This window comes from Myotis lucifugus, unplaced genomic scaffold (assembly GCF_000147115.1).
Source record: "Myotis lucifugus unplaced genomic scaffold, Myoluc2.0 scaffold_819, whole genome shotgun sequence".
NCBI classification, from domain to species: domain Eukaryota; kingdom Metazoa; phylum Chordata; class Mammalia; order Chiroptera; family Vespertilionidae; genus Myotis; species Myotis lucifugus.
This window is the reverse complement of record NW_005871867.1, coordinates 137,255-150,889: the sequence shown is the minus strand read 5'-3', so window position 1 is coordinate 150,889 and position 13,635 is coordinate 137,255. Positions and strand designations below refer to the sequence as shown.

General features: G+C 66.2%; 1 protein-coding gene across 1 annotated transcript; it reads right to left on the bottom strand.

Annotated features, from left to right (window-relative positions):
- Nucleotides 1-7,003: 7,003 nt before the first annotated feature.
- Nucleotides 7,004-10,908, bottom strand: LOC102437367 (protein piccolo-like). Its single transcript, XM_006106401.3, has one exon. It carries the CDS (start codon nucleotides 10,578-10,580, stop codon nucleotides 7,029-7,031), a length of 3,552 nt encoding a protein of 1,183 aa, XP_006106463.1. The 5' UTR covers nucleotides 10,581-10,908; the 3' UTR covers nucleotides 7,004-7,028.
- Nucleotides 10,909-13,635: the final 2,727 nt, after the last annotated feature.

Sequence of the window (13,635 nt, the reverse complement as noted above, 5' to 3'; positions counted from 1 at the left end):
CCTTTCATCATGATCTCTGACCAGGTGGCTTGTGCACAGACTGTCTAGAAGCATCCCGATGCGCAGAGTCAAAATGGCCCTTCCCTGAAATGCCGTCCACAGCCTCCCGCTCCGCACACCCCACCCCACCCCACCGCTCCACTCCTGCTCTGACGCACGGCGTGGGAGGCTTCGTATGTGCCTGTCCCTGATCTCGGCCCAGCTTTTGGCCGTGCACATGCACTTGTGCCCACAGGGACCCAGGACTGTGCTCACAGTCTCGGCAGCCGGGAGCCCGTCCTAAAGCCTCGTGGGCAGGGCAGGGGCCGATCTGCCCGCCCGCCCCCAGGGCTGCCTGGTCTCAGCCAGGTGCTGCTTCTCACCAGCCTGACTGTGCTCACTCGCTTCCACCCCCAACCTGGGCCCAGGGCGGGGAGAGAAGAAAGGGGGCCCCCGTGGATGAGTGCCTTGGTCCCCTCCACCCCCACCGCTCTGCCATCTGCCACCCACTGCTGCCACCTGGGAGGCTGCTGGCGCTCCAAGCCCCTAGCACTTGCCTGCGACAACGGGGGAGAGGGCTGGCCCCAGAGCTGGAACAGCAAGGAGCAGCTTCCAGAACCGGAAACTGCAAAAAGGGGTTTGCATTTCTCACCCCGTGGCCCAGACTCAACACCCAGCGGCGGGAGCTCTCCTGCCAGCGACCCAGAACCTGGGCTCTGCCCCAGGTCCACCCTGGGGCCCGGAGGGCGCAGGAGCCTCAGAGCTGCGGTTCCCTAGAGACGTGGCCCTCCCCTCTCTCTGCAGAGAAACGGAATGGTGTGCTCAGGGCTGCCCCAGGCGCTGCTGCCACCAGCCTCCAGCTGTTCCTCCCTGGAGCCTGACCCCCCCCCCCCCCAATGGAGCCTGAGGCCCCGGAGGAAGCCTCTGACTGCAGGTGCCCTGGTAATAAAGGTCCCCCGGGGCCCTACTGCAGCCTTAGGCGAGTCTGGCCCACGGGAAGCGTCAGTGGGACCAAGCCCTCGAAGTCACACAAGGGAGTCCTGTCCCCTCCTTTTCACTAGGGTCAGGCCCCACCTTTCTCAGCCACAAATGGGAGTTTCCTGCCACGGCTCCCCTGTCATGCAGGGTTCCACGCTTCCAGCGACCCCGGGGGGCTGGGAGGGCGCGGGGGGGGGGGGCCCTCGGCTGCCTTCCGACAACTGCAGGCAACACCTCCCGATTTAGTGGCATCTGTGAACCCAGCTGCAGGCACCCCTCCCTCCCTTCCCGGCTCTCCTCTGCCAGGACGGCTCGGTTTCCTGATGCCATGGACTTGTCCAGACCCAAGCCCTGCCTGCCCCCGCCCCCCCCCCGCCCCCGCAAGGCCTCCCCGGCAGGACCAGGGGATGCAGAGACCTTGCGCTCAGGGTCTGGCATCAGGAGGCAGAGCGAGGCTTCCAGGCCACCGTCCAGCTGCTGTGGGGGGTGGACCTGGGATGCCCTGGCTAACCCACTGTCCATGGTTCCAGCCCAGTGTCACCTCTAGAAAGTTCAGTCCTCGACATGCAGCAGAGCCAAAGGGTCCCAGTCTTTGAACCCCTGAAAGAAAACCCACTGGGGGCCCTGCTTCCCTGCGGGTGGAGGAGGGGGAATGCAGGGAAGTCTCAGCGAGCAAGGGGTTGCTATGGTGATGGAAGTTTTAAAACAAGGGGAGGGGGAGGGGAGAGGTGGTGGCCAAACCCCTTCATGAATTCCCTGGGGCTTTGGCCAGGTTCCCTCCCCAGGGGTTCCGTGACCCTGGTTCCTAGCGGATGGGGAGGTGGGGGGACTAAGAGGGAGCGAGTGGGGCAGGGACACAGAGACAAAGGCACAGCCTGGGAAGGAAGGGAGCATCGAGGCGAAGGAGTGAAGGGATGCAGCCACAAGGATACGGGAGGGGCAGGGGCAGGGGGTTCTGAGGGCCTGCGGGTGCCCAGGAGAGCCCTGAGGAACCACCAGGTGCCTGGACCTTTGAGACTGAACCCTCCTGGGTCCCGGGCATTCACCTAATTAGAGGGGGGGCCCAGCCTCACCCTGGGAAGAGGCCTGCTGCTGCAGTGCCCTCCCCCAAAGCCCCTTCACCCCGGCTTAGGAAGGCGGGTCCCCCATGTGGAAGGCGCAGGTGTGGGGGATGGAAACAAACCTTGGAGACCTGGCTGCTCCCTTCACAGCCCCTCCTCTCAGCTGCCCAGCGCTGCCCCTCCCCCTTCTGCTATCCTCTCCAGGCCGTGGGCCCGGGGCCCCCTCGGCAGCTCAGCCTGCTTCCCTGCCACAGGCCCCCTCCCGCCGGGGCGTCCTGTCAGGACAGCCCCCTAAGCAACCTAGAAACAGGATAACAGCTGCACGCCCCCCTTGCCTCAGTTTCCTCGGATGGAGACCAGACTCTGGCCTCCTCCAGGGCAGGGACTGATGGGCTGCTAGTGAGTGGTGGCCAGGGCACTGGCCGGAGAGGAGGCCCAGCAGCCGGCACGGGGACGCAGCCCACGGCCCCTGGGCGTCCGCACCAAACGGGGCAGAGGAGAGGAGAGCCTGGCACAGAGAGAAGTGGAGGCGCCAGAACCCCACGTGAGGAAACCGAGGCTGGGCAGGTGGCTAAAGCTGACAGGAATCAACTGGGGGGGGCACCCGGTCCCCTGGGGGTCCTTGGGGGGCTCAAAGCCTGGGCCTGGGAGGAGGGTGGCCAGAAGGGCTGAGCTTTCGGTGAGGGAGAGGGCCTGCTCCCTAAGGGAGAATCTGGGGGAGCAGGCTCTGCCAGGAGGTGCGGACAAAGCGTTTGCAGAGCTGTGGGGGCTGGGGGCGCCCCGGTCTCCGCCACAGCTACAGGCTGGGAAGGCAGAACCTCCCCGCTCACGGCCCACCGCCCCCTGAGCCGGGGCCGTGCTCCCCACCCGGTGCCCCCCGACCTCCCTCCCCGGGGCTGCTCACTCGCCCCCGCTGGCACAGCAGCGCACATGCGGGAGGCACACGTGTGAGCGCCGAGCCCGAACCTCCCAGCGGAAGCGCGTGGTCCCCCACCCACCGCCCAGCGCTGGGTCGGCCCTGGGTCCCGGCTGAGCCCTGGGAGCTGGGTCTGGGCTCAGGGGCTGGTGGTCCCCAGCGGCTGGGGGGACCCCTCCCCGCTCCCGGCAGCCCGCCCAGCCCCCTCCAGGTTGTCGTCCATGAAAAATAAATAATAAATAAATAAATAAATGCCCCCAAAACTCCCCCTTGTCAGGGGAATTAGTGGCTGCTTTGCGCGGGAGGGAGGGAGCCCAGGGCAGCGGGGAGGCCAGCGGCTCTGGGAGTCCGGAGGGACCGCTCGGCCTGGCCCCTGCCCCCATGGGACACCCCCAGTGCCTGCGGGGTAATGTTCGCACAATTAGGAGCCTAGCGAGACGGGGGGTACACAAAGGGGGGGGGCAAGTAGAGGCGATTCGCGGGGACTGGGGGCTCCGGGGCTCCCCCCGGGACCCCGAGCTGTCAGGGGTGACGGGGAACTTCAGCCCAACCCCGCACCCGACCCCGGATCTGCAGAGCCCGCGAGCTCTGCCCGCGCCGGGGCCACAGCCCTCGCGGTCCCCGCGCACTCGGCGCCCCGCACCTCGAGCCGGAGACCCCGTCCTCCGGGACCACACAGCGCGCTCGGGGCGCCCGCCCGCCCGCCCCGCACCTGCAGCGCCGGGAGATCACGGGGAGGCGGCGGCCGCGGCTTCAGCGGGGCGCCGAGGGCTCCGGGGGCGGCGGGCAGGATCCGCTCCGGACACGCGGGGCAGACGCGGCGCCAGCTGCAGCCGCTCCGGCTCGCGAACCGTCAGCATCTCCCGCCGCTCGGCGGCACCGAATTCGCATCCCGGGCCGGGGGCGGGCCGGGGGCGGGCTGGGGGCGGGGCCTCTCTCCGCCGGCTCCGCCCCGACCCCGAGGAGCCTGAGGCTGAAACCCCACTCCACCGGGGTGCCGGTGCCGAGCAGGCCCGGCCAACGCTCAGAGGCTCCCGTAGGGCCTCGACCTGGCTGGGCGACGGGGTCAGAGGGGCCCTGCTCTGCCCCCCGCAGGGAGGTGCGGGGAGCCTGGGTCCTGGATCTGCGCGGGACCCAAAGGGTGAAACCCGCGTGGAAGCACCGAGTGGGCAGCGCCAGGGCGAGCGCAGCACAGACCAGCCTCCCAGCCGGAGTATAAAGATGGAGGGGGGGGTGTGGGGCGCAGGTGGCCAGTGAGGGTCCAAGACCCCCAGGCAGACTCGCCTTCCACCCCAACCCCCACTCCTGCCGGGCCACAGCCTGTGCCGCCCCCAAGTCTGGGCCAGGATGGTGGCCCAGTCGGCCCTCTCCTCTATGGCCCTGAATTCCCCAAACTAGAGGAGTCACCTCTGGCGTGGTGTGGACTCCGCCTTCTTCCCAGTCACGTCACCCTCAAACTCGCCAGCGCAGGGTCACCATCAGCGGCCTGGGCTGGGCTCTGGGGACTCGGACCTACCTCCGCCCAGAGGGCAGCTGGAGATCGAGCCCAGGCAGTGGAGCCTGGCACGGCCTGGGCGGACTGCGGGGCTGGCCCCGGCCGGAGGGGCTGAGAGCTGCCCGGCAGAAGCGCTAAGGGAAGTCCGTGGCCATCCTCTGTCCCTTGTCTGGGAGGCATGTGGGCCAGTGCTGGCCCGTTCCCCTCACAAGCCCCGAGGCCTCTATCTGGAGGGCAGACTTAGGCTTCTCCACTCGCCCCACCCCTCCCAGGGAGCCTGCCAACCCCATCTTGGGAGGGGTCAGCTCCAACCCTTTGCCATGTTGAGTCTCCTCTTGGATGCCGAGGGGTGTGACTCCCCACGTGAGGAAGGTAAGGCTGCCTGGGGAATGACTGCCCCTGGCTACCTTCCTCCCCTTCCCCCCTGCCCGGGCTTTGGGTCACCTCTCCCAGGGCAGCCCGATGCCACCTGTGGGCAGGCGTCTGCCGGCAAGCTGGTGTCTGCAGCGCAGAGCCCGTGTCTCCTCCCAGGAGGCTTAGCTCTGTCTGCAGAGTGAACACAGCCCGCACGCGGTCCTTCCTGCTGTCCGCCCGCTGTCCCCGAAACCGTGGTTCTCCGAGCTGTACGGACAGCTGGGCAATGGGCTGCTGACCTCACACAGGTCACACGTGTCACACGTGTCACCATGTTTTCTGTGTTTCCCGAAGGGCATGCATATCTGGGCGTGGAGAGGCGGGGCTAAGCAGAGGCTGGGATGGGGGTTAGAGGCAGGGGAAGAGGTGGCTGCTGGGGCCCGGCTGGCTGCTGGCAGGGCTCCACCCCTTCTGGGTCCTGTGCACACTCCACGTGCCTGTGGGTGAGAGCACGTGGCAGGGTGTGTGCACACGTGTGTGTGTGTGTGTGTGTGTGTGTGTGTGTGTGTGCGAGCGCGCGCTCTTCTGTTGTTGACGGAGAAGGCAACGGCACTGTGTGTGCAGTGGTGCCCGGGGGCACGTGTGTCTGCCTTCTGTGTGCACTCAGGCGTGCTCGCTCACGTGTGCGCATGGATGCGGTAGCTAGTCCCTGGAGCCATGGGTCCCTGGAGCCACGGGTCCCTGGGGACTCTGGTCCCCTTCCTGTATGACACAGGCCTCAGGACTGTAGAGACAATCGGGGTGTGGGGACAGGAAATGGGAAGAGACCGGACCATGGCTGGCGGTGGGCAGGGCTGTGTAACCCTATGCTATTGGCTGTTTCTAGTCTCTACACTTAGAGCAGCCCCTCACTCTCAGCTGTGTGTGTGTGTGCGCGTGTGCCTGTGTGTTTGTGGCGGGAGATGAAGCCCGGTCTTTGTCTTTTGTGCAGCGAGCAACCTAAAGACAGAGCCCAGGGTTGGGCTGGGCCCTAGCTCATCCCTCCAGCCTCCAGCCAGAGCAGCTCAGGCAGAGGAGGGCTTCCTCGTCTTGGCTCGATCTCAAGCTGCCCTCCGGGGAGGAAGTAGCCACACCAGCTCCACGCCATCCCTTCAACTCTCCCAGCCACGGGCTCGGGGGACAGGTCCATTTCTACCCCCCTTTCAGAGCCAGACGAGGTCAGGAGCCATGGCTTCTAGCCACCACCCTGGCCAGAGGGATGGCAGGAGGCCCCAGCGCAGGGCAGAGTTTGGGACAAGAGCAGGGGCAATTGGCATTGGCATTGGCATTGGCATTGCCCAGTAGCCCCTATGAGACCTCCTGGGGAGGCGGGAGCTGCCTGGGCTGGGGGGCCAATGGGGAGAAGGGAGCCCAAAGTTGACCATTCTGGCTCCCACTTGGGCTGGGCAGTCAGAGAGGCAGGATGAGGTGCGAGCCCCATATCCACAGAACCTACAAAACAGGCCTGAGTCCCACCCACAGCTCAGGTGTGCCCCCCACCCGACCCTGGAGCCAACCTTATCTGCCCCTTCACCCGCACTTCCTGTCCCAGGACACCAAAGGCCAGCACTCCCATACCCCTGCCAATCAGCACTGAGCCCCAGCCAAGTTCCAACGATAGGAGATCACTCACTCCCAGGCCAGCTCCCCCAAGAAGCCCACACCCTGACAGGCACTGTCCCTGGGGGGCAAGCCATGCTCCCGGTCGGTCCCCAGCCACCGTGGGACTACGTGGCTGCCGTCTATGTTGCCGGCCTCAGTCCCCTGAATAGAGCCCAGGATGGGGGAGGGCAAATAGTCTTTTCCTCTGGAGCTAGGGGAGGGGGCTGCCCCCACCATGACTCACTCCAGGCTGTGTGGGTTATTACATTATGTTTGAAATTGCCATGGCAACCAGCTGGCAATCAAGGGTAATTGCACTTGTCGCCAGGGCAACGGGGCAAAACCCACAGCAGCCACTCTCTGTGTTTGCCCTTGGGGTGCAATAAAGGTCAGGTTAGACCAGAGCCAATGCCGAGGGGCTGGGGGCTCTAGGAGGGAGAGACTGCCGGGACCTGGGGAGTTGCAGTGCGCAGAGGCGGGTGTGACTCAGGTGTGCCAGGGGCCCCAGCCCCGAACCCCTGCCGGGACCCCATCCTCTCCACACCTCCCTGGGCCGAAAGCACGCCACAGCACTCGAAGCCCACAGCACCAGAACTTTATGTGCTCAGAGATGGTACTTGTAGATGGCCCACGGGCCCTCCTCCTCGTACTCCCGGCGGCTGAGCCACAGGCTCTGGAAGGAGTCCCGGGATGCCATGATGGAGCCTCCCAGCCAGGCGGCCACGGCGCGGTGCGGGGAGCCCAGCACGGTGGCACGAGGGCCCAGCTCCTGTCGCAGGCGCTCAGGGAAGCCGCTCACCAGCGTGCTGCCCCCGTCCAGCACCACGTTGGCCAGCAGCTGCTCCTGCTGCTGGGCCTCCAGCCGGCTGATGCTCAGGAGGGCCAGCTGCGGGAGGCCCGGCTGGTTGAGGCCCAGCAGGTGCGGCTGGAAGAGGGCCTCGGGGCAGCGGAAGCGCTCGGAGCCCAGGGTGATGACCTGCCGGTCCGGAAGCAGGAAGCTCACCCGGGACTGGGCCTGCGCGCGGGCCATCTCGGCTTTCACATCCAGAGCGACGTAGCAGCAGGTCTCTTTCAGGTGGTCGACCAGCCCTGCCTTGGGCGGCGCGTGGCCGCCGGCCAGCAACAGCTCGGCCAGGTACTCCGTGAGGTCAGCCCCGGCCACATCCAGCCTGTAGGTGTCCAGTGGGGCCAGATCCCCGGTGAGGATGGGCGCCACGTAGGAGGTGCCGTGGCCGCTGCCCAGCACCAGCCCGGTGGTGCGCCCATAAGCATAGAGCGCCAGCAGGGCCTGGTGCACGGTCTGCATGGCCGGCACGTGGAAGCACTCAAAGAGGATTTCGGCCACCTTCTCGCGGTTGGTGCGCGGGGAGATGGGCGAGTCGGCCACCAGGACGGCCAGCTCCTCGGGCCGCCTGCCCAGCTTGCAGTAGAACAGGTGCTGCCACAGCACCTCCAGCGCGTCCCAGTCGGAGACCACTCCCCGGTTCAGCACTGTGTAAGAGCCGCCGCCGGCGCCCAGCATGGCGTACCTGGGTGGGTCCTGGGCGGGCTGCTGCAGCAGCTGCACCTGGGAGGGCACCACGCTGAGGACGTGGTCCTCCCCGGCCAGGCCGCACTTGGTGAAGCCGGAGCCTGTGTCGATCACCACGGCCGCCGAGCTCTGGAAATGGCCCAGGGAGAGCCCGGGGGACGGTCCCGGCAGAGCATAGTAGGCCCCGCTGAGCAGGCCCAGGCCCGTGACCACCGGCGAGTCGGTAATGTCCTCCGCTGTCAGCTTGAGCCCGGGACCCTGGGGCACAGTGCCCACCATGGCCATGGGCAAGACCTTGTGGCTGGTGCCAGGTGTGGTGAATGTGACCAGGGAGAGCTGCTCCCCCGGGGCCCTGAGCGAGCTGCCGGGCGGCCAGGAGGAGAGCCGATGGGAGTTGGAGGTGGGAGGGGCACTGAGGCCCACCGTTTCTCTGCTCACATAGACGCAGGTCTTTTCCTGGGCTAGGGGCACCCGAAGTATCCCCACGTGGGTGGGCAGACCCAAGGCCTCCCCTTCCTGGCACGGGGTGGGGGCCTGGCCAGCCTCCCTGGTGGAGGGGGGGCCTCTTGAGAGGATGGGCTCTTTGGAGATGGTGGGCTCTTGGCAAAAGGCAGGCTGCCCAGTGAGAGAGAGTTGCCTGGTGAGAGGGGTCCCAGTGAGAGGGGGCTGTCCAGAGAGGGGGTGCTGCTCAGCGAGTGGGGGCCAACCGCTGAGGGGGGCCTGCCTAGTCCCTTCAGCCCGAGGGTAGTTAGGGTGAGCAGTCCTGGCCTCCTTCCGGGTGTGGCTGCCTGTATCCGCCAGGAGCAGGGCTCTGGCTGCCTCCTGGGCTGTGGCTGGGGGGGCCAGCTCCGGGATGGTCACCGGCAGCCTCCTGGCCTGGCCCGCAGAGGCATCCTGCGTCGCGGACGCATCCAGGATCCAGATGGCGTGAGTGGGTTCGCTTTTTTCAGCCGCAGGTTTGGACCAGCCAGGATCCTGGACGCGGCTCAGTGTCCTCTCTCCAAACTGGAGGGGCCCTCGCAGTGGAAGGGGCGCGGGGAGCAGGCTCACCCTGATGGGTGTCTCGGTACCAGGGGAGTCCTGTGACTCCAGGTTGACCTTCGCTCCCTTGTGGGCCAGGGCCACCTCGCGGTAGCTGCCAGAGGAGAGGCTGGAGGGCACGGGGCTGGACAGCACCGACGAGACAGGCCCGAAGCTGGAGCGATCGCGGTTAGGGGAGGCGACGGGCACGGCCAATGGCCGGGTGGATGGCATATTCTCAGGGGCATAAACGGGCGGAGGGTTGGGCACGAGGCCCACCAGTACCGCCCGTGAGCCCAGGGGGTCCTGGCACAGCAGTCCCATCCTGGTGCTGCCCGTGTCCATGTCAAACACCAGCACGTGGCCTTCCGCAGGGTCCTGGAGCTGGCAGGTGGGGGCGCCGGAGGCGGGCCTCTGCGTGGCTTCCCCGGGAGGCTGGGCCGGGCGCTGCCCGGGGCAGGTCACTTGGCAGGCGGGGAGCGGCGCCCTGGGGCAGGTGCTGCTGCAGACCCTGAGGGGCTGCCGTTCTGGCTGCGAGCTGACCTCCTGGCGGCTCCTCTGGGGTGTGGGGGTGCCGGGGCTGTCTAGGTTGAAGGTATAGAACAGCGGCTTCTCTGCTGGGGTCTCAGGCTGCTTCGGTAGCACCGGCCTTCTGGCAGCTTCGAGCTCGGGGGCGTGGTCTGGGGACTCTCTCGGAGTGGCTCCTGGGGTGGGGAGCGGCTGAGAACCAAAGATCACGTTGTCCTGGCAGAATGTGACCACCTTGGAAGTCTCCAAGAGGCCTGACCACTGGTTGCCACTCTCCCTGAGCAGGTCCCGGGACAAGTCCTTGGCGGTGGCGAGGCTCCCGGGCAGGTGGTCGCGGCTGCAGGTGTTACGTGCCACTGCTGCCGGCGTGAGGGTCGTCTGCAGAGCTGGAGTGTTGGCCCGCGTTGGAGCTGGAGGTGCCTGAGCCGGCCACCAGCACCGACCCTGATCTTGGGCTGGAGCGTGAGGAGGACCTGGGGCTGCAGCTGAGCCAATCTCCCCTGCAAGGAAACAGGGGACCTGCTGGCTCCTTGCCAAGCCCCAGGGGTCTTTCTGGTGGGTGCCGCAGGGGCCTTTGCCCCAGCCTACCAGGACTTTAGCCGGAGCCTTGCCCTCCCTCGCAGCCTGCACCTGAAGCCAGGAGCTGCGGCCCCCGAGCTGGGCCAGGCCATCGGAGCTGTCCCTGGGCGTGCCCCAGGGCAGGGGCAGGGTCTCATTCTCCAGGACGAGATGCAGTTGGGCTTCCACGACGGGGCTGGGACGCGGGCCGGTGGAGGAGAGTCTCGGGGCGTCCTGGGAGGCCTGCTCCGAGCCACACTGTGCGCCACCCTCAGCGGGGCCCCAGGGGAGCTGGTGAACAGGCTCAGGGCCGTGGGCCTGGGAGGCTGGGCCACAGGCCCCATCAGTGACGGCCTCGGGGGACCATGACAGCCGCTGCCTAAAGCATATGGGCCCCGAGTTTATCCACGGCCCCTGAGACTCTCTGAGGCCACCCCACAGCAGCTGCTGGCTCCTGGCTGAGGGGTGGCCCTGGGGGTCCGATGGATCAGGGTCCCCCACCTGCTTGGTGACTTCCATAGTCCTGCTCCATGCCTAGGCGCCCTGCCCCCACTTTATTGCCATGACGACCCCACACATCACAGCCCCCAGTGACCTGGGTGGGGGTGACAGAGTGTGGGAAACCAGGGGCCCCACCCGCCTGGGGAGACAGGAAGGCCCAGGTCGCCCAGGAAAGCTGCCAAGCCTCGGCCGCTCCTCTCCCCTCCCGGCCAGGGGCCCTCTCTGCTCAGGCGGTGCTGGTGCTGGGAGAGGGCAGTGCCTGGGAGCCGGAGGGCAGGGGAAGCCTCGGGGAGGAAGGCGGGCGGGGAGACGCTGAGGAAGCCCGGGCTCTCCGTCTACCTCCCAGGCAAGACGGGCGCTTCCTTTCCCCTCATTTCCAGGGGCCCTTCCTTTCCCCTCATTTCCAGGTGGCCACCTGTGACGGAGCCCTGGCCCCCGGCTGCAGTTCCAGGTGTGACATGAGGCCCCTTGCCCACCCAGCCCTGGAGGCAGGGGAGGGGGAGGGCCCAGGCCCCACCCCAGGCTCCCCAGGTTCTCGCGCCCGCTCTGGGGACAGACGCTCCTTGGCAGTGGCTCTGCTCCAGATGGCTCCCCTCTGTCTGTGCCTCAGAGCCCCCTCCCAGAGCCACATCCGTGAAACCTGGGGCTGGGATCCCACGGAGCTGGGGGCGGGGCCTCGGCTCAGAATTCTCAAGTCCCAGCGTTCTAGCTCTTGTCACATTGTGTCAGCTCCCCCGTGGTGGCCGGAGGGGGCTTGGAGCAGTGGGCGCAGGGCGAGGTCACAGTGGACACGGGCCAGCCAAGTGCAAGGACAAGTGGGGGCACAGTAAGGACATCGTGGTTACAGAGCCCTCCACACAGCGCACAGGGGGTGGTGCACAGCGGGGCAGGGGGGGTGCGGGGTTGCGCACACAGTGGGCACAGCTGCCGACACGGGGCGGGCGAGTCGGACAAAGGACTGGACGTAGGGCGGGCACCTAGGAAATGCGGGGGCAGCTCCGCTCTCCATTTCTTAGACGGGCAAACAGCGGGGCCGGGAGGATGGGACCTGCCTAGACCGCCAGCCCAGGCCCGGGCGAGCCTGCGACCACGGAGGACAGGCCTAGGCAGCCCTCTGGGGAGCTGCTCACGGCCAGAGGCCTGCGCCTGGAGGTTCTGTCCCCCAGCCAAGCGCTCTGGGCCTCCTCCCTCTGTCCTCCAGCGCCGGGTCCTCTCAGGCCTCAGTCTTTCTGCCCAGGAAACAGGTTTGTGGAGGAGGCAGCTGCAGGCTGGGCCTCTGATGCCGTGTGTTTTCACAGAAGTTAAAAATAGTGCTTACAGTTGGCCGTGGGGTGTGAAGCGGTGTGACCGGGACCAAGGCTGGCACTGAGCTGCGCCTGCAGCTTCCTGACTCAGCACCGGGCAGAGGCTGACACAGCCAGGCCTCAGCCCCCTGGGCCCCACCCCTTCCCTAGGTGCTGCCTTCATTTAAGAATGGGCACAGGCCCTGGCCGGTTGGGTGTTGTCCTGCCCACCAAAAGGTTGCTGGTTCAATTCCCGATCGGGTTTTGGGCTCGATCCCCAGTAGGGGGGCGTGCAGGAGGCAGCCAATCAATCATTCTCTCTCATTGATGTTTTTCTCTCTCCCCCTCTCCCTCCCTCTCTGAAACATATATGTATGTAAACATGAATGAACGGGGACCTCTGGACACTGCTCTCACCATACACTATGGCCCAGGACAGTAGCAGAGCCCAAGGGCCTGTGGCCTGCATGTGGACACACACACACACACACACACACACACACACACGCTGAACACGGTTGACTTCATTCATCTCTGACCCCAAGGAAACTACTTTTGGGGGGTTGGTTTTCCCCACAACAGAGATGCTAGGACTTGTACAGCTCTTGGGGTGGGCTGCACTGGGAGGCAGGGCGGGAGGCCACGGGAGCCCCCTGACCGTCTGTCGCTGAGCCATCCCCTACCTCCCGCAGAAGAGGGGCGCACTGCTCCCCCTCAGGACTGGGTCTTTGTGAACGGCTGGCCCAGCCCGGGGTGTCCTGGGGGAGGAGCAGAGCCCGCGGAGGGGTAGCCTTGAGGAAGGCTGGAGAAGGCGTGGAGAGGGGAGAAGGCTCTTCCCCCTGGGGAGCAACCACACCGCTTGGGCAGTAGGAACCACAACGGTTATGGATGGGGCTCCTCCTCTGTGCCAGGCCACGCCGAACACAGGGCACCGGCCTCGAGGCGATGCAGGAGCCTGGCGCTGCCTCCCTCTCTTGCCAGTGAGGGCATCGAGGCACAGGGAGGGGAGAATTCACAGCGGTCTCAGCTGGTGAGCACTAGAGCCAGCATCTGAAGCCAGGCCACCGGGCTCCGGGCCCCATTCAGGCACGATGGTGCTGCCCCTGCATGCCGTGCCCAGGGCCGCGGGCATGGCCCTGCGGGAGGGAAGCCAGCAGGTCTCGCTCCTGAGCGGCAGCCCCACCCCAGCGGGTGTCCCCCAGCAGCCTGCCCCCCCTCCCAGCTCAGCAGGTGGCCCGGGCCTGGGAGGGGCATTTTCCCCGTTGGCACCATGAAGCCAGTGCCCTCCTTGGGAACCTGGCGGTGCTGAGCAGGGGCCAGCTACACACCGAGAGGCCAGGCGAGTCCTTTGTACCCGGAATTCGCGGCCACCAGAGCCGGCTCCCGTCCATCACCCTGGGGGGGGGGGGGGTCAGGGGCAGCTGGAGAGGCGCGGGCAGGTCCCTCTGCCAGCCCCTGGGGATCAAATAAGCACATTGCCCACCAACACGGTATGCTCTTCCGTTAAATTTATGTCCTCCTCTAACACTTGTATCCATGTCCTGTATTTATCCTGAGAAAAGGTCTATTACCTCCCTCAGTTAAAATGAGATCCTAGGGATATCTACCTTTTTTTATGGGGTATGTTCACATAGGGATTGGTTGTTATAAGACTTGACTTATCTAAAAATTCACTATAGCAGTACCGAAATGCCGCGACAGTTCTCTGCGCGTGAAGACTGTATCCAGCCGACACTGCCACAATTCGACGTAATCAGGCTCTTGTGCGTTGTTCCCAGAGCCCCCTAAGG